The sequence below is a fragment of the Thamnophis sirtalis genome, unplaced genomic scaffold (assembly GCF_051295495.1).
Source record: "Thamnophis sirtalis isolate CommonGarterSnake01/CBP01778 unplaced genomic scaffold, rThaSir2_p1.2 scaffold_2, whole genome shotgun sequence".
Taxonomy (NCBI): domain Eukaryota; kingdom Metazoa; phylum Chordata; class Lepidosauria; order Squamata; family Natricidae; genus Thamnophis; species Thamnophis sirtalis.
The window spans coordinates 114,747,670-114,773,590 of NW_028261382.1; the positions used below are offsets into that span (position 1 = coordinate 114,747,670).

A 25,921-nucleotide genomic window follows, 5' to 3' on the forward strand; every position below is an offset into this window, starting at 1 on the left:
TCTACAGAATGTTTAAAAGTTGAACTGATTGGCCACTGCATATATTACTGTACTAAAAGCAATGTTCGTGAAACAATAACCATTTACGGGTCGTCCTCAATTTCTAACATTTCCATTGCTAAGCAAGATGGCTGTTAAGTCAGTTGTGCCCCATTTTATTACCTATTTTGCTACAGTTCTTAAATGAATCACTTCAGTTGTTAAGTGAATTATACAATACAATACAATACAATACAATACAATACAATACAATACAATACAATACAATACAATACAATACAATAGCAGAGTTGGAAGGGACCTTGGAGGTCTTCTCGTCCAACCCCCTGCCTAAGCAGGAAACCCTATACCGTTTCAGACAAATGACTATCCAACATCTTCTTAAAGACTTCTAGTGTTGGAGCATTCACAACTTCTGGAGGCAAGTTGTTCCACTGATTAATTGTTCTCACTGTCAGGAAAGACCTGGCTATCCCGTCAGGCCTGGGGATAAAAATCGTAACCAGCCCCACCCGAATGATGAATGTTGTGTTTTATTTTTTACTTGCACTGTTTTCATGTTTATTGTTTTATTGTCTTGTACCCCCCCCCCTTTCCCTATAAATTGTAAGCCGCCCTGAGTCCCCTCAGGGAAAAGGGCGGCCTATAAATAATAAACTCATAACTCATAACTCATTTCTCCTCAGTTCTAAGTTGCTTTCTCTCCTTGATTAGTTTCCACCCATTGCTTCTTGTTCTACCCTCAGGTGCTTTGAAGAATAGCTTGACTCCCTCTTCTTTGTGGAAGCCCCTGAGATATTGGAACACTGCTATCATGTCTCCCCTAGTCCTTCTTTTCATTAAACTAGACATACCCAGTTCCTGCAACCGTTCCTCATATGTTTTAGTCTCCAGTCCCCTAATCATCTTTTTTGCTCTTCTCTGCACTCTTTCCAGAGTCTCCACATCTTTTCTACATTGTGGCGACCAAAACTGGATGCCGTATTCCAAGTGTGGCCTTACCAAGGCATTATAACATGGTATTAACACATCACGTGATCTTGATTTTATCCCTCTGTTTATGCAGCCTAGAACTGTGTTGGCTTTTTTGGCAGCTGCTGCACACTGCTGGCTCGTATTTAAATGGTTGTCCACTAGGGCTCCAAGATCCCTCTCACAGTCACTACTATTAAGTGGTTGTTAAATGAATCTGGCTTCCCCCACTGACTTTGCTTGTCAAAAGCCAGCTGGGAAGGTTACAAATGGTGATCATGTGACCCTGGGACACTGCAACCGTCATAAATACATGCCAATTGCCAAGTGCCTGAATTTTGCTCACACACCCATGGGGGTGCTGCCACAGTTGTAAGTGTGAAAAACGATCGTAAGTCAGGTTTTTCAGTGTGGTTGTCAGTTTGAACAGTCACTAAATGAACAGCTGCAAATCAAGGACTACCTATATAGAAAAAAGTTGAAAATTAGAATCTGAATTGTCTTCTGCAATTGCAACCCTGAATTCTATATAACGTTGCAATAAAATATTTGCATTTTGCCTCTTTTTTTGAAATTAGAAAAAAAATACATCAAAATCCTATTGATATTTTTTTTTATTTCTTCCTTGAGATGCTTAAAAGTTCTAAAAAGTAATGACGTTATGTTTGCAATTTCTCTTTTTAAAAAGCCTCTGCAGTCAGAAAGTAATATCTATGTGATGAACTTGTGGGTTCTTCACACAGAACTACACATCTACACAGTTTGTTCAGGGAACTGGCACAAAACAACTTGACTTCAAGCGTCCTGTATTCAACTTTCTCATTCTTCTTGCAGCAACCCAACTTTAACCAAGATATTAGGCCATGTTTTCATCTGCATTCGTTTTCAATAAGGTTTCCAAGCTGTCAAGTGTATAAATCGAGAGCTATAAACTCCTTTTCTTCAGAAAATATGAATAAAACCAAATCGTTCCTTCCAGAAGAGCGTGACCCGTCAAAACCGCGCTCGACTAAGCCGCGCCCGATTAAACCGCGTCGCTGACGTCATCAACAGGGCGACAACAGCCAGCGCGAAGAAGGGCGCTTTGAAAGCAAGCCGATTCAACTTAAGGTAAGAGTTAGGTTTAGGGTTAGGTTTAGGGTTAGGTTTAGGGTTAGGTTAAGGGTTAAGGTTAGGTTTAGGGTTAGGGTTAGGTTAAGGGTTAGGGTTAGGGTTAGGGTTAGGGTTAGGGTTAGGGTTAGGGTTAGGTTAAGGGTTAGGGTTAGGGTTAGGTTAAGGGTTAGGTTTAGGATTAGGATTAGGTTTAGGATTAGGTTTAGGGGGGTTAGGTTTAGGTTTAGGTGTTAATTTTAGGTTTAGGGTTTACAGCGTGCTTCTGTCTCCGCGCTGTTGTCGCCCTGTTGATGATGTCAGCGACACGGTTTAGTCGGGCGCGGTTTAATCGGGCGCAATTTAGTTGAGCGCGGTTTTGTGGTGGAACCCCAGAAGAGTAGGAGAATATTGGGACTATAGCTAGACTGCTTTCAAAAATGCAGAGAGACTTAGCAGTCCCAAGAAAGTCCCATATCCATCTCCACTCTGATTCAGGTGACCCAGAGGATACAGATAAATCCACAAGTGGCCTCAATGCTTCTCAGTAACCAAACTTCAAAGTGCTAATGACCAGATGACTGCAAAGAATACAAATAAAAGGTGGTATTCAGCAAGTCCTGACCAGTTCTGGAGAACAGGTACTGAAAGTTTGGAGCAGTAGCCCTCATCTTTTCTCTGCCTCCCAAGTCCAAGCTTATTTGGAGGAAATGGGGATTTTGCAGTATCCTTCCCCTGGAGTGAGTGGGGAATTGAGATTTTACAGTATCCTTCCCCTGCCACGCCAACCAAGCCACGCCCACCAAGGCACGCCCACCAAGGCACATCCCGCCCACCAAGCCACGCCCACAGAACCGGTAGAACATTTTTTTTGAATCCTACCACTGATACAAATCCTTCTATTCCACACCATTCAGTCAGAACTGAAGAAAGGGAGAAAAAACCCAGTTGCCTTTTGGAAAAGCACCTTTGGCACAACTATTGTGTAGTGGGCTTTAATAGGCAAGAACCAGACCAGCATAGCTACAGCAGCATTTATTGACTCAAAATTGGTACCGAGGAACTGCAGGCAAATGCCTGTAATTTATACTCTGGCCCCACATGGTCTTAACCAATCATAATGCTTGAAAAACCCGCCCAAATATGATTGTTCAAAGTTTCCCTCCAAAACAGTTGGAGCTAACAGTGAGCGCCATCTGAAGGTTAGTTTCACTTTAGCACGGCTTCACACAACTGTATGCATTCAATACATAACAACAACCATGGCCTGGATGATAGAGAATCTCCACAGACATGAAGCGAGACTTACTTGTGCTAAAGCTTCCCGTGAGTGGCTCAGACTGACCCTCACTATAGAGGGAGAAAACGGCTACAGTATATTCAGTGAGAGATGTCAAGCTCTTCAGAATGTGTGCTGACACTTGATCAACTTCTTCCTGCATCAGGAAGGCGACAGGAATGAGAAAAGTGGTTACAAATCCACATTTACATGAGGACGGAAAATCCATATCTACGTCAAGAATAGGAAAGAGGCTTGGTTTAATTCTTTACCCAGTGATGACTTCACAAGTGAAAAAGAGAACCTGGGTTAGACCCCAGGCTGCATCAATCAGTGTCTTGGCAAATTCCCCATCTTACAGAAAGGAACAATCTGTAAGATGGGGAAATAAAGGGTTTACCCCCCTTTAGCTAAATGGAAAGGAGGGGCAGAGAAAAGAGGGCAGGTGCTGACATACTCATCATTCAGGGATGGTTGGAAGCAGAATGTTATCCAAATCATGACGGTTAGTCCTCGATTTACGACTATAGCTAAGCTCCAATTTTCAGTTGCTAAGTGAGACAGTTGTTAAGTTAGGTTTGCCCCATTTAGTGACTATTCTTGCCATAGTTGTTAAGTGAATCACTGCAGCTGTTAAGTTAGTAACAGGGTTGTTAAGGGAACCTGGCTTCCCCATTGGCTTTGCTTGTCAAACGGTTGCTAAAGGTGATTGTTAACTCGCAAAGTATCCCTGGCCTGCTCTTGAGTTGCCATAGGGGAGTGATCTCTACAACCCGCGAAATTGCTTCGTTGGAGAATGTGACTGATGACACACCTTGGGGGAAGGGAGGAAACAAGGTCAAAGCCGGGACATAAATTAAGTGATGTCAGAGTTGGCTACATTTGGTCCATGACGACATGAAGCTCCTGATAAATACCCGGATTTCTTTTGAAGCCTGGCATAAGGCTCATTATTTAATTAGGGCATCGATCGGAACCCTGACAGTGATCCCATGACCTTGGGACACTGCCATTGTCATAAATACATTATGGCTTGGATTGTGACACCATGCCCACCATGTTGCCTATGTTGACACTCCAATGGACACTACTGCTAGAAGGGCAAATGTGGCTGACCTAATCAATTTCATCCAAAAGAAGAAAAGAAAGAAAGAAATGACTGTGCTGAACATATGGGCATTTACAAACAAGATTCCCTTCCTAATGCCTACACAGAGTTCACAGGAGATGGGTTTTTTTTCTGTGAGCCCTGGGAGAGAAACATTTGCTGCTACCTAGGCTCAAACTCTCAAGCTTCCAAGTTGCACATGTTGACCTTCCAATGGACATCACTGCCAGAAGGGCGAACTTGGCTGACCTTGTCAATTTCATCCAAACAAAGAAAAGAAAGAATGACTCTTGCTGAACACTTGAGCATTTAGAGTCCGGATGCCCTTCCTGATGCCTACACAGAGCTCACAGCAGATGGGGTTTTTTTCTGTGAGCCCTGGGAGAGAAACATTTGCTGCTACCTGGGCTCAAACTCTCAAGCTTCCAAGTTGCATATGTTGACCCTCCAATGCACACCACCGCTAGAAGGGCAAACTTGGCTGAACTGGTCAATTTCATCCAATAGAAGAAAAGATAGAAAGATTCTGCCAGGTGGGAGGTGAGTGTCTTTTCCGCTAGGCCACCATGGCACTCACTATTGTCATTATTCCACACTAAGTCTAAAAAAAGAGAAACAAAACCAAAGATCTCCTCTTTCACAGAAGCCAGTCCAGCAGCTCAGTATGAAACAGGCACGAGAAGGCAGAGATCGGGGTGGTGAGCATCCCCACAGCATCCCCAGCATATACATCAGCTAACTGGAACGAAGGCATCTCTTTAAGAAGGCTTGAAGTGCCACAAGTGAACTGGACCATCCTGTTTACGCTAGCCAAGAGGAAACACGCTATTTCTGATGAAACTCAGATGGCGGTCACCTTCCCAACAGCCATGGGGTGGGCTAAGGATGACATCATTCATGACTCCCAAACCGATTGGTGGTTCATCCTCTCATCAGGGTAACCAGAAATTGTGGATTAGCCCTAAAGTTAATTGTGTGGGCGATGATATCAGCATGAATACAATCCCCCTTGGCCCAGTTATTCAAACAGGATCATGATGTCAGAGACCATCAGTCAGCCTAATGAACTGAGGCGGCGGGGGGGGGGGATAAACAGAACAACCCAAGGACATATGTTTGTTATTTTTGTTTTGTTTTCAAAGTGCCCCAAAAGGAATAGTATCTGTTTAAGAGCCAAACAGCTGGTCCTCAATTTTCTTTTTAAAAAGGGTTATCCTACCTATCAGCTTCAGCTGATGAGAGGGGAAAAATGGCTGCAAGTTAAGATGGACGGTGAGGGGAAAATATGCATTGGTTGTTTCTCGAGGGTGACATCCATGGAATATTTATAATATTCTGGACAAGCCAGATGGAGATCTTATTTCCCTGGTCCAGTGGCCTCAAGCTTGCAATTCAAGACTCTCTAGTTAAATTTCCTGCTTCGTGTAGGCTGGGAACCAGCTGCTTCAGTTATTAGAGGTGAAGATAGATTGAGAGCTAGAAAGAAATAGAATAGAATAGAATAGAAGAGAAGAGAAGAGAAGAGAAGAGAAGAGAAGAGAAGAGAAGAGAAGAGAAGAGACGAGAAGAAGAGAAGAGAATTCTTTATTGGCCAAGTGTGATTTGACACACAAGGAATTTGTCTTTGGTGCATATGCTCTCAAGTACATAAAAAGACAAGATACATTTGTCAAGAATCATAAAGTACAACACTTAATGAGAGTACATATCAGCAATCAGGAAACAATCAATATAAATATAAATTGTAAGGATTGTACTAATAGTAATGCAGCCTTAGTGAATGGTTTGACAATGGTGAGGGAATTGTTTGTTTAGCAGAGTGATGGCATTTGGGGAAAAAAACTGTTCTTGTGCCTAGTTGTTCTGATGTGCAGTGCTCTATAGCATCATTTTGAGGGTAGGAGTTGAAACAATTTACATCCAGGATGTGAGGGGTCTGTAAATATTTTTACAGAGCTGTTTTTGACTCATGCAGTATGCAAGTCCTCAATGGAAAGCAGGTTGGCAGTAATTGTTTGTCTCTGCAGTTCTAATTATCCTCTGAAGTCTGTGTCTGTCTTGTTGGGTTGCAGAATCAAACCAGACAGTTATAGAGGTGCAGATAACAGACTCAATTATTCCTCTGTAGAACTGTATCAGCAGCTCCTTGGGCAGTTTGAGCTTCCTGAGTTGGTGCAGAAAGAACATTCTTTGTTGTGCTTTTTTGATGACATTTTCGATCTTACTGGTGGTGTCCATTTTAGGCCTTGAGATATGATAGAACCTAGAAATTTGAAGGTCTCTACTGTTCATTCTGGGTTGTCTAGTATTGTAAGAGGTGGTGGTATGGGAGGGTTTCTCCTAAAGTCTACCACCATTTCTACGGTTTTGAGTGTGTTCAGTTCCAGATTGTTCCGGTCGCACCAGGAGGTTAGTTAGCAATAGCAATAGCAATAGCAGTTAGACTTATATACCGCTTCATAGGGCTTTCAGCCCTCTCTAAGCGGTTTACAGAGTCAGCATATTGCCCCAACAACAATCCGGGTCCTCATTTTACCCACCTTGGAAGGATGGAAGGCTGAGTCAACCCTGAGCCGGTGAGATTTGAACAACCGAACTGCAGAACTGCAGTCAGCTGAAGTAGCCTGCAGTGCTGCATTTAACCACTGCGCCACCTCGACTAATCTCCCATCTGTATGCGATTTCATCATTGTTTTGAATGAGACCAATCGCTGTTGTGTCATCTGAAAACTTCAGTAGTTTAACAGATGGATCATTTGAGGTGCAGTCATTGGTATATAGAGAGATTCTTTTTTTTTTTAGAAAGCCATCTTTCCCAAGACAAAAATGCTGAAATGTAGTTAAACAACTCATGCCAAGCATAAAGCATATGCCTCTTGTTACACTGTTAAAAAAGGCCAGAGGAAAAGGCATGGAGTTTAAACCTACCAGGGTCTAAGAACAGGGGCAGAAAGCCTGTTGCATCTTGTTACAGCTACAAAGATTCTTTACAAGCTGTATCATGTCGAAATTCTGGAACGCCTCCGCCAATTTCTTGTCAGGGGAAGGAGAGAGCCAGACAAGCAGGGAATGGAGGGATGGGTGCCAAGGATCATAAAGAAACGCTTATTGAAAAAGATGTCGATCTATATCAGCTTGGGAATACGAGTTTGCACAGATGGAGTGTTCTCAGAATTGACAGCAGGGAGGACTGCCTTGGCTAAGTGTTGTTCAGCCTCAGCAACCAACCTAAGGATGTGCGGACTTCAACTCTAAGAATTCCCCAGCCTTGAAGTCCATCTATCTTAAAGTTGCCAAGGTTGAGCAACATTGAACTAGACCAGGGATGTCAAACTCAATTTCATTGAGGGCTGCATCAGGGTTGTGTTTGAACTTGGGGGGGGGAGGTGTGTGTGGCCAGCTTGTTGTCACTTGTATCGGGGAGGGCCTGTGGTGGCTTGGTGCGCTCTCTGCTGGCGAAAATGGCAGAGAGTTCCGTTTTCAGTTGGGATGGTCTCCTGCAACCCTCTGCCAGTGAAAACAGAGCTCAGGAGGGCCACTCACGGCCCTCACAAGCTCTATTTTTGCTGGCAAAGGCATGGGCCGTCCCTTTACTGTTTCCAGGGCAGCCCTAAAGGGCAGATCTAAGCACCTCATGGCCCAGATCTGGCCCGCGGGCCTTGAGTTTGACACCCCTGAACTAGGGAGTCTAGGATACCAGGCTTGGGGCCCCTGGTAGGCAGTAAGATCTCCATTCTGGTCTGTCCAGAACATTATAAATATTTCAGGGATTTCGCCCTAGAAAAATAGCCAATGCATATTTTTTCCAGAGTCCATTTTATTTGCTGGCATTTTCCCCTCTCATCAGCTGAAGTTCTATCACTATTTCTATCTGTCTATCCATCCAGCCATCCAGCCAGCCATAATCTGAGAAGGCAACAGCAAACTAATTCTTTATATACTGAGAAAAAACATGGACAGGTCTATTTAGACAACAGTAGGTCAAGTTTCATTTGAAGAAGGCTGCCTTTTCTTTGCTTAGCATATTATACCATTTACATTGAATAAAACAAATATTTTAAGGAAAGCACCTCACATGCTACATGACAGTTGATTGCAAAGCACAAAATTTTTTCACTGTGCCATTATTTGGTAAGAGAATATGAAAAATGGGAGGTGGGAAACTAATGGCTTAAATAATTAAAGAAGAGTCATTTTTTTAAAATGAGCCATATGCAAAATATAACAAAAACAATATATTTATATAGGGAGTTCAAATTTCATTGAAGAAGAAGCTCCAAATGCTTTCTTAAAACTTTGAGATGGACTTGCTTACCTTATTTTGATAATTTTTCTTAACCAAAGAAGTTAATCTAACTGCCATTATATGAGTTATTGGCAGACTGGTGGAGGAATATTGGTTTTAGATAATAGTTCTGTTTTTAAGTTCTTCCTGTTCATTCTTTTAAAAGTCTGCTTACCTCATTGGTTTCGGTCCCATCTGTCTTCACGTACATAATGCGATAGCCTTTGACCTTTGACGGAGGTGGATCCCATGTTATTTTGGCTGAGCTGTGATCCACATTTGAAAACTTCAAATTTCTTGGTGGGCTTAAAGGCACTTGAAAATGAAAATGAATCCATATTATAAATAATATCTTTGCCTTTCGGCCAGTTGACCTATTGTGATGTAGGAAGTCAGCACCCACCCCTCTCCCAGAAGAATGAAATATTCTAGGAAATATTTAAAAAAAGCAGAATATTATAGTTCCCTGGATGAGAAATGAAGAAACATGGTTTTTTTAGACGGGAAGGAGACTCCCTCTTAATAGCCACCACCCTCCTCAATAGCCCACTGCAGATGTTCGCACTTAAGAGATAAAGAGATAGCTAGGTCTATTCATAGGCAAATGCCTTCACCCAAAATCCAACAAAGGTAGGATTAGCCCTCTACTCATCTAGCAACAGAACTCACCACATGGCACCTGGGAAGATTACATCACCCAGCAAGGCTCAACCAAGCCTGGGACACAGACAACCTAAAAAATTACCCCTCCATAGCCCCATGGGAGTCTGACAACCAATCAGAACACATCAGTGGTGGGTTTCAAAAATTGTTGGAACCTACTCTGTGGGTGTGGCCTCCTTTGTGGGAGTGTCTTGCCACCCATGTGACCGAATGGGAGTGTCTTGCCGCCCATGTGACCGGATATGAAATTATGAATTAGTACTTAGGTCGGTCCAAGTAGCTATTCAGAAACTCTGGCATTGAAGCATGCAAGTCTTAAAGCTGTCAAGTTACAAGATCCTTGCCAGTGGTGGGTTTCAAAAATTTTTGGAACCTCTTCTGTAGGTGTGACCTGCTTTCCGGGTCCACTGGTGGAACCTCTTCTAACCGGTTCAGTAGATTTGACGAACCGGTTCTACCGAATAGGTGCGAACTGCTAAGAACCCACCTCAGGAACACATGCTCAAATTCAAAGCCCAACAGAGGGCATAAAACCCAGGCACTCTCAGCATCTCTTTCCTTTTTGACCAGGACCTCAAACCATGTGGTCCTGTCCACCATTAAACCATCTTTCCAAGTAGCCTCCATGTTTCCAGTGTCTTTCTTCCCGCTTGAAACTGAACCCAGATGGACATTCCTTACAACAGTGATATATGGCTTCCAGGTGACATTAATCTCCATGCAACACTATGCATTTGATACAAAATCAGATCATGTTCAATGCAGAGCCCTCGCCCAAGAAAGTTCACACTGTATGGCTACTGGTGGGATTTTGTCACTTGTATGGCTAGAGTTCTATTGTTTGTCACTTGTGTAAATAGGCTAGACTTTACAGCAAACTGAAGCCCCTTCACAGCAAACCTGTTGAAATTAGGATAAAGTAGACTCAGCAGAATCCATTGGAAAAAATAATAATAATTCCAAAGTTACAAGTCATCTCCTACAATGCTCTAGGTAGTGGGAGTTGAATGTTTTTGCTGTTGTGCAAATAGAATTTCTGAAATACAATATGTGTTCTGATATTCTTTTTTACCCTGTGTTGTACTCTAGTTTACCCTGAAGTTTATCTGCTTTTGGCTTCCAAGTACCTTCCAAAGCAGTGGTAGAATTCAAAAAATTTTACTACCGGTTTTGTGAGTGTGGCTTGGTGGGCATGGCATGGTTTGTGTGCGTGGCAGGGAAGGCTACTATAAAATCTCCATTCCCTCCCGACTCCAGGGGAAGGACACTGCAAAATCACCATTCCCTCCCGATGAACTGGGACTCAGGAGGCAGAGAATAGATGGGGGCGGGGCCAGTCAGAGGTGGCATTTACCGGTTCTCCGAACTACTCAAAATTTTCACTACCAGTTCTCTAGAACTGATCAGAACCTGCTGAATACCACCTCTGTTCCAAAGGTTTTGGTCTCCAGGATTCAGACTTCTCAATTCTGCTGCTTGTGGGTAATTCTAAGAATTATAGCAGAACACATCTAGAAAGATCTGACTTGGGGATAGGCTGAAATAGACACACACACACAATTAATCAGTGGAACAACTTGCCTCCAGAAGTTGTGAATGCTCCAACACTGAAAGTTTTTAAGAAGAGATCGGACAACCATTTGTCTGAAATGGTATAGGGTTTCCTGAGCAGTGGGACAGCAGGTTTCCTGAGTTTTCTAAGCAGGGAGTTGGACTAGAAGACCTCCAAGGTCCCTTCCAACTCTGTTATTCTGTTATTCACTCAGAAACATTGAGAACTTCTTAAATATTTCAAGAATTCTACTTGGAACAAGTCTATGTCTTTATACCTTATTCTCCATCCACAATTTGTCCCTACATTGGATTATCTCAAATCTTTCCAAATTTCCCCATATCCTTCTTTCCATGAAATAGCAAAGGGGGGCTCAGTTCCTTTCATGCTTTTTTTTTTCCAGGAGGCTGAAATCCATTCAAAATCTATCCTCCTTCTCCAAGCTAACACTATCTCTGTTTCCATGAAGATCAATTTGGTGGCCCATTCAATATCCCAATTTATATTAGTAAACATCAAAAGGTTAAGTTCTCCTATCCCAGATGTCATAAAACATTTCAGGGTCAGAGGTAAAAAAAACATCTAGGAATGAAAAAAAACTATCTGCAGATATCATGTTTAGTCTCCAGAAGTTGTGAATGCTCCAACACTGAAAGTTTTAAAGAAGATGTTGGATAACCATTTGCCTGAAATGATATAGGGTTTCCTGCCTGAGCAGGGGGTTGGACTAGAAGACCTCCAAGGTCCCTTCCATTCTATTCTATTCTATGTTTCCTGCACTAGAATTTGACTTTTGTTAGGTTCATACATTCAGTTCTTTACAAGACCAATATGCAATTCAGTTCTCAAAAAAAGCATCTACGTATGAGGAAACAGTGAGTGCATGACAATTTGAATTAAAGGAAACCTAGCCAATATGGAAAAATTCAAATCACTCCCAAACACAGCTTTTCCAAAGCTGTTATACATTATTTTTTAAAAGTGGTACTGACATATCAACACATGTTGTATGCTTAAACTATGAACTCTTTCAATATGGAAAGTTTGGATCCCTTTGTAGCATTATAGCCAAAAAAAAAAAAAAGCTCCACTGAAAAGATAATACAGCAATTTTTTCCACTAGAATTCAGCAAAGCATGAAGAGTTGTATGAGTATACGCATTTTAGAGAAATTGTACCCATCTTGTGCTAGGCTTCATGTCCAGAATTCCCACTCAGTCATCTGAGAACTCTAGAATATGGAATCTAACAACTCTTGAAGGTATAATGAAAAGGAAACTAACATTAAACTTTAAAACATTAAAAACTGGGATGTAAAAAAACAGGCTGCAGTTAAAATGCAGCGGAATTAAAATAGGTGTTATCTCACAACATGCTTCTCACTGTTTTAGGTGAGAAGCAAAGAAGATATTTTAAAGGAAAATAAGCTTCAAGAAACTTAAATACCTACTGTTGATAGTTCAAAGCTCTGAGCAAGAATAGTCCACTGAAGTCACTTTCTATACCGTGTTTCCCTGAAAATAAGACGGGATTTTTTTTTACCCCCGAAATAAACGCTTGGCCTTATTTTTGGGGAGGTCTTATTATTTTTGAGGTGCAGGAGGCAGCGAGTGTGGTCACCTCATGGCTGCTGCTGTGTTGCAATATTTTTGGGGAGGGCTTATTTTGGGGGTAGGTCTTATTTCAGCGCATGCGCTCAAAAGCCCGATTGGGCTTATTATCCGGGGAGGTCTTATTTTCAGGGAAACAGGGTACATGATAATAATCAGATAATAACAAGTTGTGAAAGGAAATCACAAGCACCATACTAAAGGGATCTTCATATTCCTTCCTAAACAATGGCTCTGGGGACTAAGGTAGATATTCTAAAAGGTACTTGTGTCTGATTCTAAGGTGTTTATATCTATTTCTTGGCCAAGGGAGTTAGCATTGTCCGAAGACAATTTCCATGGTCATGTGGCCAGCATACTTCAAAGGTGCACGGAATGCCATTTCCTTCCCACCAAAGTGATATCTATTTATCTACTCGCATTTGCATGCTTTCAAACTGCTAGGTGGGCAGGAGCAGAGGCAGGTAACTGGAGCTCACCCCATTGAGTAGTGCCTGGGATTTGAACCTGGGCTGCCAGCTCTCCCACTGGCAACCTCAGTGTCTTTAACCGCTGAGCCACTGAGCTCCTCTTCACAAACATCACAAAGTGAAGCTGAGGTTCATGTAGCTGTTCCTAAACAATGCCTATAGGTATTACTATTCTATTAAAGTTTAAAGACATTATTTTTCAGTCTCAGAAAGCCTTTCCAGAATTTACTCCTGGGATTAGTAGAAAGACGTAAAAACCACTTACATGTCGTTTCTTGTCCTGTAAGAGGGTCACTGGCTTCTTCTCCAAACATTGCATAAACTGTGACCGTATAGTCTGTGTTGGGTAGCAGACCCTCAAGTTCAACATGTGTGGAGCTCACTCCAATTTTCATCTATAGAAATAACAATATCACTGAGACTTATATATTGCTCCATAGTTCTTTACAACACTCTCTGGGTGGTTTACAATCTCAGCACATTGGCCTCAACAATCTGGGTCCTCATTGTACTGCCCTCAGAAGGATGGAAGGCTGAGTCAATCTTCAGTTGGTCAGGATCGAATGCCTGGCTGTGAGCAAAGTTAGCCTGCAATACTGCATTCTAACCACCGTGCCACCTCAGTGGTTAAAATGCAGTATTTTACCACTCGCCATCTTCAGGCTGGTGTTTTCGGCTTCATGGTTGTCTCGCACGTTACACCTGTCCTATGCGAGCTGCACTGGCTACCAATTGGTCTCCGGACGCAATTCAAGGTGTTGGTTATTACCTTTAAAGCCCTACATGGCTTAGGGCCAGCGTACCTGCGAGACCGCCTACTGCCACATACCTCCCAGCGGCCGGTAAGATCACACAGATTGGGCCTCCTTCAGATGCCGTCAGCCAGACAATGTCGGCTGGCAGCTCCCCGGAGGAGAGCCTTCTCTGTGGCTTCTCCGATCCTTTGGAATGAGCTACCCCCAGAGATCCGGACCTTACCCACTCTCATGGCCTTCAGAAAAGCTGTTAAAACCTGGCTATTCCAGCAGGCCTGGGGCTGTTGACCTCATTGTTGACGTCCAGCCCCGACCAGAATGAATGCATGTGTTGTGATTTTAAATGTGTCTTTTTAAAAATTTTTATTATTTCTTTTTTCCTCTTCTTTTTGTAAGCTGCCCGGAGTCCTTCAGGATTGGGCGGCCTATAAATTTTATTAATAAATAAATTTTATTAATAAATAAGTCGAATACACCAGCCTGAAGATGGCGAGTGGGACCTTGCCGAAATGTTGCCAAGACAATCTCAATCTTACACAGGAAAAGACCCAATATTAACAAGGGATTGATTCATACCACTATGGCCTGCTTGAGGATCGTTTGCACCAATTAGTTGTATAATGGCTTGATGGGCAGCTGTCCAGTTTGTGAGAAATCCTAGAATATCAAAAACCCACCAACTGAAACCTAGCCCAAAAGGCAGAAATGTAGAACTGGGATTGCCATAATTACACAAGTCCCTTTGTACTTTCATATAATCTTCTCCATAACATTTGCTCAGCTATCCTTAAAAGATATAATATTGTAAATGTCACTTTTACTATTATTAATTCCTGTTAATAATTTTGAGTCAGAAAAGTTCCTATAAAAAGAAAAGATATAATTTTATCACCCTTACTATGTCTGTTATCTGTAGAGCATCTATTATATAAAATCCAGAATAACACAACGGTGGCAAATGAATAGATTTTTATGACATTTAGTACTGTAAGAAGCCCCAGGCTGCTCCTGAGTGTAGGAGTGGAACATCTGTCGGTTTGAACTGAGGTAATGGAATGTGAGGCAATTGGCAGTTGGAACAGAGTTTTTTTCCAGGTGGGGTGGGGGAGTAGAATGTCTAATTCCTTAGCATCAGAGTGTGTTAAAATAAGGCAACTGGCAGTTGGAACAGAGTTCTTCTCAGGTGGGGAGGGGGAGTAGAACTCCTTAGCATCAGAGCGTGTTAATTGCTGTATAAGAAATACTAATGATCTGATGGTCATTTTGGAAAATCCTTTCTTAGTGAGCACCTAGAAGCCAAGAGGAACATACATGCCAAATTTCAAGTTTGTAGGCTTTACGGTTCTGGGGATTTCATAATGAATGAGTGATTCTTGGCTTTTATATATAGATAGATTGAACAGTACATTGACTAGGTTTACTTGAAATCTGTCTCTTGAATCTGTCTTTAGATAAGATTTTTTTAAATATTTCAATTAATCTTCTGTGAGGGATATATGCTGCTACATAACTTTATAAAACTGAACATGTTCATACATTCAGTAGTTTCTTGATTCTCTTCTAGAATCTTACAAGTCTTTTTAATGCTATTAAGAATTCTCCCACTTGAACAAGGATGAACATAATTTCACACCAGAAATCAAGAGATAGGCTAGGTCCATTGTAATCTGGCAGAGCTTTTAGCCAGTTCACACTAAATACAATTTCTGTCCATACCTTAGGAAAAACTGATTTTAATTTCACTTAGGAATGCAGAGCAAATGTTCTGCACGCAAACGTATTATATTCTACACTTGAAGCAAAGTAGTCATTCCAAATTACACTTCTCAGAATGGTGCACTGCAGTTTGACAACATTTTAAAAATCTGTCTTAGTTAAAACTCTGTTTAAAAACGCATATACGTATTGTACGCAAATGCATCAAATTAGAAAAACTAATTTGCAAAAAGGGTAAACTAGGCCAAATCACAAGTAAAAAAAGTCCACATTTGAACAGATATACAGCAAAATGCATTTTAGACAGAATATAAATCTTAATACAGAACTTTTCTTTTTAAAATCACATTCAGTGCTGTGGACTTGAATGAATATTCATAGAAATATGAATATGAGCAAGCGAGAAAAATGTAAAACCTATTGGGGGAAAAAACATTGAAATTGGCTCTTATGTCCATCTTGAAGTGTGTATCAGCCTTTTATAAAATATATCTTGCCAAGGAACTCATAAGCAAATAATAGTTTCTTGACTTTGAGTCAATTAAACTTTTTGGGATTTTTTTTTTGTCTGCTTGACTTTGAAAAAGTGAGAGGAAAGTATTTAGCAGAAAAATGAAATCACATTTACTTCAGTGGAGTACTATTGATATAATAGGCCAATTTTTATAGAGCCCCTTCCATTTCGTAAGTTATTAGCAGATATCAAAAAGGTATAACTTCATGTAGAACAGGGGTGTCAAAATCAATTTCATTGACGGCCGCATCAGGGTTGTATTTGACTTGGGGACGGGGGGGGGGGTTGGCATGGTCAGCTTGATGTCATTCGTGTTGGGGGTGCCTGTGGTGGCCCGAGCACTCTGCCAGTGAAAACAGGATCCTGAACTCCATTTTCAGCTGTGACACCTCCTGCAACCCTCTGCCAGCGAAAATGGTGGCTCTCCTGAGCTGCGACAATTTCCTGCAACCTTCTACCAGCGAAAATGGAGCTCCGTTTTCGCTGGCAGAGGCACCGTGGGTCGGTCCATTGCTGTTTTCAAGATGGCCCCGTGGGCCAGATCTAAGTATCCTAAGGCCAGATCTGGCCCACAGGCCTTGAGTTTGACATCCCTGATGTAGAACCAATGGAGACACTTGGATTCAGAGTAGAAGACACTTGGGGTGATGTTCATAGGATGATCTTTGATTCATCACTAATATCTAAGCCTGACCTAATTCAATGTCAAGCCAACCACAAGGGTTCTCAGCTTCTACCAATCCCCAACTGGATGTGACTCTTGCATCTCTCCAATTAATTGTTTCACTGTTACTTCCCAAATGTAATTATTCATTAACCCAAATCCTGGACAAGCTCCTCCATCAGATGGTAATACTCTGATACGAAAGAGGAGCCTCTGACTGGGGAAGCTACTGGGGCAACTACGCATTATGTGACATGAGATTGTTGGGTTAGGTTAGATTGGGTCTCATACTCCATTCAAACCAAGAAGATTGAGTTGGAGTGTGGAATGTATAGGCTCTTCACAACAAAATAATCTTATTTTCCTCTGCACTCTTAGAATACTCTGTGAGTTGGGTCTGTATCAGGAAATTCCATGTTTAATGGTGAAGAGTCTATGCATTTCACAGCCCAACTCAATCTTCTTGGTTTGAATGGAGTATGGGACCCAACCCAACAGTCTCATAAGATCTTTAGCAAATGTAATGAATGAAAAAAAGGGGTTTTGCATAACTTTCTGGATTTTCTCTCTCTCTCTTCTTAAATACTTATAACTCTTCATAGTTTTGGGTATCCTACAGATGTGACCATCATAATCCTCAAATCCTTCATCCAGGCCAGTAACAAAAATCTTCAACAGGACAGAGGCCCATGGCACTCCAGTGGTGAGGTGTCTATACTTCCACGGGGATAATTAATTAAACTGAAAATAGGAACTTCTACATTAGTTTTTCAAGAACCTCAGCCCACTCTTTGAAGCAGGTTCACAAGACCTAGTTGATATTCTGTTCTCTTACCTCCTTTTCCTCTGCTGCTAAACCATCAATGAGGGGCGCATACAGAATCATATAGCCAGTTGCACCAGCTACAGCCTTCCACTTTATTTTCATACTGTTGTGCGAGACGTCATGCAACTCCAAATCAGATGCCATTGGTAACGCAACTGCAGAGGGAAAAATACAAAAGAGAGTTACCCCCTTTTTTTTTTTCAAAGGAAGGCAGTGGGGAGGCTTATAAAAACAGCAACAACCAAAATGGTTTTAAACTCAATATTATTTTGTATGGACTGAGCAACAAATCTTTTAATTCTTTTTTCTAGCAGAAGTTCTTGCAACTAATAAAAAAAGTGTTCTTTTCAAAATATGTAAACAGGTTGATTCTGCAATCCTATCTGGTCACTTTGGGTAGCTAGACTGCAATAAATAAAATTACAACTCTTGTTAATCTGCACAGCCACTCTCAAAGACTGGAGGTGACTATTTCCAAAACACAACATGGAGAATTAAACCAGTCCTCATCCTCCTTCTCCTCCTCTGTCTGGGATATAACTGAAATCAACGTAGATAGCAAATCTATGAGGTGTTAGATACTTAGATCTCAAGGTTGTAAAGTAAAGGCAAGCCTTGTAAACCTTTATAAGTAACTAGCTGATAACCCAGCATTGCCCAGGTATTTATTTATTCCGAATCCTGTATTAGACAGGAAAAGGAATAAATTATATCTATAGTATCAAGTCAAAGTAATTCACTATAGTTATAATTGATTCCTTTTCATTTTAGCAGCCCAGGCGTTCCAGAGTTATGCTGGAACACACCAGTGGTGGGATTCAGCCAGTTCGCACCTGTTCGGGAGAACCGGTTGTTAACTTTCCAAGCAGTTTAGAGAACCGGTTGTTGGAAGAAATCTCCTTTTGTTTTTTCCCCACTTTCCAGGGCTAATCCTATAAGGAAAGCAGGAAGGAAACATTCTGGTGTTGTTTCTAGCCTAATCTGTATTGTTCTGCTTACAGAAACTGCCTCTCCGGTTAACCCTTATTACTTTGTAATAGCTCAGGCGAAGCGCCCATCGACCTGAGTGATGTTGAGTTGGCCATGCCCACACAGTCACATGACCACCGAACCACGCCTACCCAGCTGGTCATTAGGGCAGAGAACCAGTTGTTAAATTGTTTGAATCTCACTACTGGAACACACACACACACACACAAATCTGAATCCAAAATGCACACTATCATTGTCAAAAGTACTGTGATTTGACACTCTAGATATAATTCATTCCTTTTCCTTTCAGCAGCCCAGGCATTCTAGAGTTATGTTGGAACACTCACACACAGGCACACCCTGAGGAGTGTTAGGGATATCTTACCCCCAAAGTATTTTTCTCCAGAATTATCTGTGTACCAAGTTTAGTTGAAATTGCTTGAGGTGTTCCAGAGTTATGCTGAAACACACACACACAGACAGACACACACACACACACAAAACAGCCATTTTTATATAGCTAGATAGCGGAACCTTGAATTTAGCGACCTTCACTCTCCCCTGGTGTAACAGAACATATGGATGACCTTGAGGGAACAAAAGAAAGAGACGATGCCTAGGAAATAGTCAGACAAAAGAAGGGGACGGCCTCAAAGCTATCAAAGGAAGAAACTTAGGAAGAACCAGCCTTAATCGATCAGATGGTTCAAATTGATGGTAAGAAGTTTGTACCTTCAGACTTGCAAGATTCTATCAACATAGCCTTACAATAGAGTAGATTTAGTTTCTCTAGTTGTGTTTCCTGTCTGATTGACTTGGGAGGGCTGACATCCAAGACCCAGGGAGAATAGCCAGATTTCTAATAGCTTCCTGAACGTCATGAGGATAGGAAGTGAATTTGCACAGAGAGATTCTGCTAATCAATGGACAATGACAATCTGGATGTATTACCTCTGTTGAAACGGATTCATCCTGCAGAAATCAGACACACTGTAAACAAAGGGAAGGGGGCTGTTTTGGAGATATTATTGACCTCTCATTCTCTGAATTCTGACCAAAAATGCATTTAATTTTACCCTTTTTCCTGTTTCTCACACCCAAAGCTTCTGTGCATTTACTTCATCTGCTAACTGCTGCATTCTCTCAAAACTACACTTCAAGAATCCATGGTCTTTTCATTTTCATTTGTTATTATCTTCCAGCAAGGTCAAAAGTAGTATATTTTTCCATCCATGCTCTGTCACAGCATCATTATTTTCCCCTTGAAATGTTACCTGGAGTGATTAATATTTGCTTATTTCAGAGCATTGCTTTATGACACTTGAGCAAAGATGAAATGAAAACCCTGCTTGGAGAGGTGCTGCCTTAGGCAGAAGTGGAATCAGAAGCACATACAGCTGGACCGAGTCAGAACTTGACTTCAAAAGAGCACCAGGTGCCGTGGGAAATGATGCTACCGGGACAGTATGTGCTTTGGACCATGGAGTTCATCATTAACCAATTCCTAACCACATCTGATTGATCAAAAGCTAGGCTAAACTTTTGATTCTTCTGTAAGGCAACCCCACCCAGGTTTGCTCAGAAAATGTGGCCGTAATGGGTCAGCACCACCTAGGTAGACCAGACCTGGAAACCAATTTCAAAAATGGCTAAACCATAGATTGAGATTGGCTAATAATAACAGAATCTTGCAGATACAATTCTCCTCCTCCTTATACTTCTGTGAATTAGGGAAGCCTTTGCCTGAGCCACTTCCAAGGGTGGGATTCAGCCAGTTTGGGCCGGTTCGGGCGAATTGGATGTTAGTTTTAATCTGGTTCGGCGAAGCGGTACTTGAAAGGACTGGTTGACCCTACCTACCCCTCCCCTCCTCTCCCACGAGTCTCCGTGCAGCCCATTTTGGATGCCAGGTAAGTGCAAGGCACACGCAGAGGCTCCGGAAGGGCAAAAAATGGGCCTACTGGAAGTACCGGAAGTCCTGAAATGTACCTGTTTCCAGCCTCTGGAGGCCCCCCCAGAGCCTGGGGAAGGTCGTTTTTACACTATCAGAGTCTTGAGGAAAGCTCCGGAGCCTGCTGTATTCAGTGTATAAGATACACCCAGATTTTCAACCTCTTTTTTGAGGGAAAAAGGTGCGTCTTATACTCCAAAAATACGGTATATAGGAGATGACCAGGCTGAGCCTAAGCGAGGGATCAAGCACATCATCAGTTTGGAGTCCCTTCATGTCCACAAAAGATCTAAGTCTATCCCTCCTTGAATTCCTCTTATCTATCGCCAATTTTCCTGGACCATTAGTAGTTCAGATTCTTGTTTAGAAGATGCATAGAATAAACTTGTATTCATTTCAACAACCCTGGTTTCTGATTTCTTGCGCCTGATAGGATAGCTGACAGCTGACGCCAAATAGGAAAACACAGCTAAGCTGCTGTCAAGCTTATTCAGACACAATCCAGATTCAGCAATACAGAGCGAGGAGTGGAGACTCTTATCAAAAGGCCTGCCGTTCTGCCTTTATCACCACAGCTTGCAACAAGAATTGCTGGCAAGTATTACCAAAATAGAAGCAGGAAAAGGATGGCCTTAAAGTAAAGAGGTCATTTTGAAGTATGGAGATCAAGAGGACTTCTTGATGCATGGAAGTAAGTAGCAGAACCTTCCCTGAAATCAGAACTGTATTTTTGATGCGAATTGACTTGATGGCAAACCCTACCAACTCACCACATCTGGACAGAACTTGAAGAGAGGGTTAAAATTGAATTTTTCCCAGTACCTCAGCAATCCCTTGGAAAATTCTCCTGCTTTTAATACAATAGCAAAGTTGGAAGGGACCTCGGAGGTCTTCTAGTCCAACCCCCTGCCTAGGCAGGAAACCCTATACCGTTTCAGACCAATGGCTATCCAACATCTTCTTAAAGACTTCCAGTGTTGGAGCATTCACAACTTCTGGAGGCAAGCTGTTCCACTGATTAATTGTTCTCACTGTCAGGAAATTTCTCCTCAGTTCTAAGTTGCTTTCTCTCCTTGATTAGTTTCCACCTATTGCTTCTTGTTCCACGCTCAGGTGCCTTGGAGAATAGTTTGACTCCCTCTTCTTTGTGGCAACCCCTGAGATATTGGAAGACTGCTATCATGTCTCCCCTAGTCCTTCTTTTCATTAAACTAGACATACCCAGTTCCTGCAACCATTTTCTTATTGATCATGGGAGGAAAAGGTTCCCGTTGATGCTGATATCAGCTAAGTCAGAAGGAAGAGTTATTTTCAAATAGATCATGACTGAGAAGTGAAGGATTAAGCTCCCCATTTTCTGGCTGAGAAGAGAAGGATTAAGCCCCCCCCACCCCCCACCCCCGTTTTCTAGGTGTTCTGATTCCAGCCAAAAATCAACACAAATAATGTTAAATAGACTTTTTCTTCCTTTGTCCAACAGGTTTTCATCAGAGTAGGTTGATACCTAGAACCACCAGATCAGGGGAGAGTTCTGGATGCTGCTACTGCCAGTTTGCTCAGGGATGTGCCATATGCCATATGTGTGCGCTTTGCACACTTGATGCGCAGCACTGAAAAAATGCTTCTGCCCATGCACAGAAGCAAAAAACAAGATGGCGACACCTATGGCGCCGCTAAGAGAACCGGTTCAGGGGTGTGGCAGGCTGAGTTACTACCTACTCGGCCGAACCGGACCGAACAGGTAGGAACCCACCTCTGCACCAGATATATACTTACAATGCAAAATTAGGTAGCTCTAACATGAACTTAAAATACTGCCATGTTCCTTTTTTTGGGGGGGGGGGTTACTTACGTGTCATTTCAGTACCCCGGAGACCTTCACTGGCAGAACTAACATAGATGGCAAACACAGCAATCTGATACTCGGTTAAAGACATCAAATTTTTCAGTACCGCTGTTGAAACTGTTCCATCTACCACCACCTGTACAAAAGACAGGGCACATTTAAACAGATTTTTTTTAAAGGACCACAAAGCAGGTTTTCTCCTTTATCTGAAAACAGGTTGTAATTCAATTTCCAAAGAAAAAATTTGAACATGGATTAGAGACAGGGGTGGGGTTGAAAAATTTTAGCAACCGTTTCTCTGCCTGGTTGCTGGGTGGGTGTGGCCATGGTGGGTGTGGCCTACTCAGCCTCCTGCAGCATAGGAGAGGGTGTTTTTGCCTTCCCCAGACTCCAAAGGCCTTTATTGAGCCTTTGGGAGGGCAAAAACGGCCTCCCCTGGGCTCTGGAGGCCGGAAACGGGCTCGTTTCCAGACTTCCAGGAGGCCCATTTTTCACCGTCCCAAAGCCTCTGCACGGGCCCTGCAGTTACCTGGCATCCAAAATGGGCCACGTGGAGACTCCTGGGAGAGGAGGGGAGGGAAGGGCAGAGCCTGCCAGTCTTTTCAACTACCGGTTTGGGGAACCAGATGTAAAATTAGCATCTGGTTTGCCTAAACTCGTCTGAATTGTCTGAATCCCACCCCTGATTAGAGAGGTGCAGGAATAATTGGTGACTACTTATAGTTATTATTAATGTATTTTGTGCAACACAATTATGGGATCTTACTTCTAATACTGATTATTAGTGTAGTTTGCTTAACCCAATTATGGGATCCTATCGTTTCATAGAATCGTAGAGTTATACGGTTGGAAGGAGTTTCAGAGGTCTTCTAGTCCAACCCCCTGCTCAAGGTAGGACTTTTACACCATCTCAGTTAAATGGATGTCCAATCTTTCCTTGAAAACCTCCCGTGATGGAGCAGTTACATGTCCAGGTCGAAAGCTGCTCCATTGGTTAAGTGATCTCACTGTCAAACAATTTTTTCCTCCCTTCTAGGTTGCCTTTTTCTTCGACAAGCTTCCACCCATCTTTTTTTTTGGTCTTGCCCTCAGGACAAACAGTGATATTGTTACTTCATTACCTCTTCTGGTTGCCCTCCTTTGGTGGGATAATAGACAACTCGGTACTTTTCCACTTTGCCTGGTGCATGAGTCCAACTCACACGGAATCCTCTGGCTGTCACTTCAGAAGTGACCAAGTCTGTAGGTGCTCCAAGTGTGGCAACCAAAGATCCTAAAGTTTTAGGCACAGAATATAGAATTATGGGGATGGAAGGGACCTTGGAGATCTTTTAGTCCAACCCATTGCCCAAAGCAGGAGTCCTTATATCATCCCTGGATAAATGGATGTCCAATCTTTCCTTGAAAAGATCAAGTGATGCAGCACCTACATATCCAGGAGCAAAGCTGCTCTCATTGTCAAGAAATGTCTCCTTAATTCTAGGTAGGTCCACTCTTTCGTGAGTTTCACTCATTTCTTCTTACCCTGCCCTCAGGTGCTTTGGAGAATAAGTCAACCTCCCCATCTCTGACAGTCCATCAAATATTGGAAGGCAGCTATAATGTCAACCTAATCCTTTTCTTTGCTAGGCTAACATACCCTAGTTATGTCTAGTTCAGTGTTTCTCAACCTTGGCAACTTGAAGATGTCCGGACTTCAACTCCCAGAATTCCCCAGCCAACATTCGCTGGCTGGGGAATTCTGGGAGTTGAAGTCCGGACATCTTCAAGTTGCCAAGGTTGAGAAACACTGGTCTAGTTAGTTAGACTAAACATAGACTAGACTAGAAATCAGAGAAACAATTATTTCAGCCACCCCAAAATGATCATCTTGTTCAATTCTTAACTTTTCTGGATCTTATAGCCAATCTATTTGCAGAAAACTCAGATCAACACCAGAAGAAACAAAGTTTGGAGAAATTAAATGGAAGAAGTTTTTTTTTAACCAGCACATGATATTTGTTCAAATGAGATGTACTGATGGCTACCACGTTCACATTCAAGAATTATTCGTGAAGAAAATAATGGCTGCGCTAGTCACTAGGACCATAATATGTTGGCCATGTAGCAAGAGAAAGCCGGATAAGATACGCTATTAGCCTGACCTAACAACCTTCATTATATGTCCTTTGAAAAGAGCATTTCTCCTGGCTACTCTTACCTTTGATTTCTTTCTCTTGTTCTTCCACTCTCATGCACACAGTCTTTGTAAGTTCTTCCACAATGGAGTTCATTAAATTGAAGTCAGCAACGTTGTAGACGTGAGTGCTGTGTGGTTCTGAAGCAATCTCCTTCAGTTCATTTTCATCAGCATTCTTCACACCTGGTATCAAAGGAAGAAACAACAATGTAATAACATAGGATAATAAAACAGCTTGGCTTGGACATCATTTTGTAAACAAATTATTGATTTTGGTTCGCACAACGTGTGACCGCAACCATTATGATTATAAGCCAGCATTTATGATCTTCGCCTGGTGCACCAGTTGCACCCCTACCTGAACCGGGAGGCACTCGCAACAGTCACTCACGCCCTCGTGACCTCAAGACTGGACTACTGCAATGCACTCTACATGGGGCAGCCTTTGAAGAGTATTCGGAGACTTCAACTCATCCAGAATGCAGCCGCGCGAGCGATTGTGGGTGCACCTCGGTACACCCACGTTACACCTATCCTCCGCGAGCTGCACTGGCTACCGATCAGTCTCCGGATACGCTTCAAAGTGCTAGTCGTAACTTATAAAGCCCTTCATGGTATTGGACCTGGGTTCTTGAGAGACCGCCTGCTGCCAATTACCTCCCAAAGACCCGTCAGATCTCACAGGGTCGGCCTCCTCCGGGTTCCGTCCACCAGCCAATGCCATCTGGCTACCACCCGGGGGAGGGCCTTCTCTGTAGCAGCTCCGGCCCTTTGGAATGAACTCCCCACGGAGATCCGGACCCTCACCTCTCTCCAGGCCTTCCGGAAAGCCGTCAAAACCTGGCTGTGCCGGCAGGCCTGGGGTTGATGAGTTCCCCTCCCCTCTCGACTGGTATGGCTGTGTGATTTTCGTGTATTTTAATTATGTGTACTGTTGTTTATGTTCCCTTTCCCCTTTGAGTTGTTCGCCGCTCTGAGTCCCCCCTGGAGAAGGGCAGCATACAAATAAACCAAATACTAATACTAATACTAGCGTGGTATGTGAATTAATCTACTATGGCTCTGGGGACAATGTTGTCCATAGGTACACAGGGTTTGTTTATAGTGGACATCACTTCATGAATGATCAATATGCTCAGGAGAACAACTTGCTTTCAAACAGTGTGTGTGTGTTTTCTGGAGATATATCAGCAAAAGATAGATGCTTATCAACGGATGTTAGCAACATTGTGGTTCTTGGGGTCAGGGCTCAATCTTCAGCTTTCTGAACACAAGGAGTCAACCCAAGGCAAGTGATGTCACAGAGAAGTCTTGGTTAGCTTAATGGTCCCTTCTCTGAGATTTGGTGAGGTTAAAGATGTGCCTGGGAATGGAGCTAACGTTTCAACTTTGAAACACTTCGTTTCAAATTAAAACAGATGCTCTGTTTGGCACAAGTCCATTCCAAACTCAAAACAGTCCCGTTTCATG

The 25,921-nt window shown here is 42.4% G+C and overlaps 1 protein-coding gene across 1 annotated transcript in view; it reads right to left on the minus strand.

Moving 5' to 3' along the window:
* Positions 1–25,921, minus strand: part of COL14A1 (collagen type XIV alpha 1 chain) — a 141,835-nt gene that overhangs the window by 88,357 nt on the left and 27,557 nt on the right. Inside the window, exons 8-14 of the mRNA XM_087703567.1 lie at positions 24,473–24,634; positions 23,394–23,545; positions 22,279–22,408; positions 17,513–17,658; positions 13,294–13,423; positions 8,909–9,048; positions 3,371–3,497 (exon numbers count right to left, since the gene is read on the minus strand). Of these exons, the coding sequence (XP_087559693.1) occupies positions 3,371–3,497; positions 8,909–9,048; positions 13,294–13,423; positions 17,513–17,658; positions 22,279–22,408; positions 23,394–23,545; positions 24,473–24,634 (987 nt within the window). The remainder of the gene's footprint in view (positions 1–3,370; positions 3,498–8,908; positions 9,049–13,293; positions 13,424–17,512; positions 17,659–22,278; positions 22,409–23,393; positions 23,546–24,472; positions 24,635–25,921) is intronic.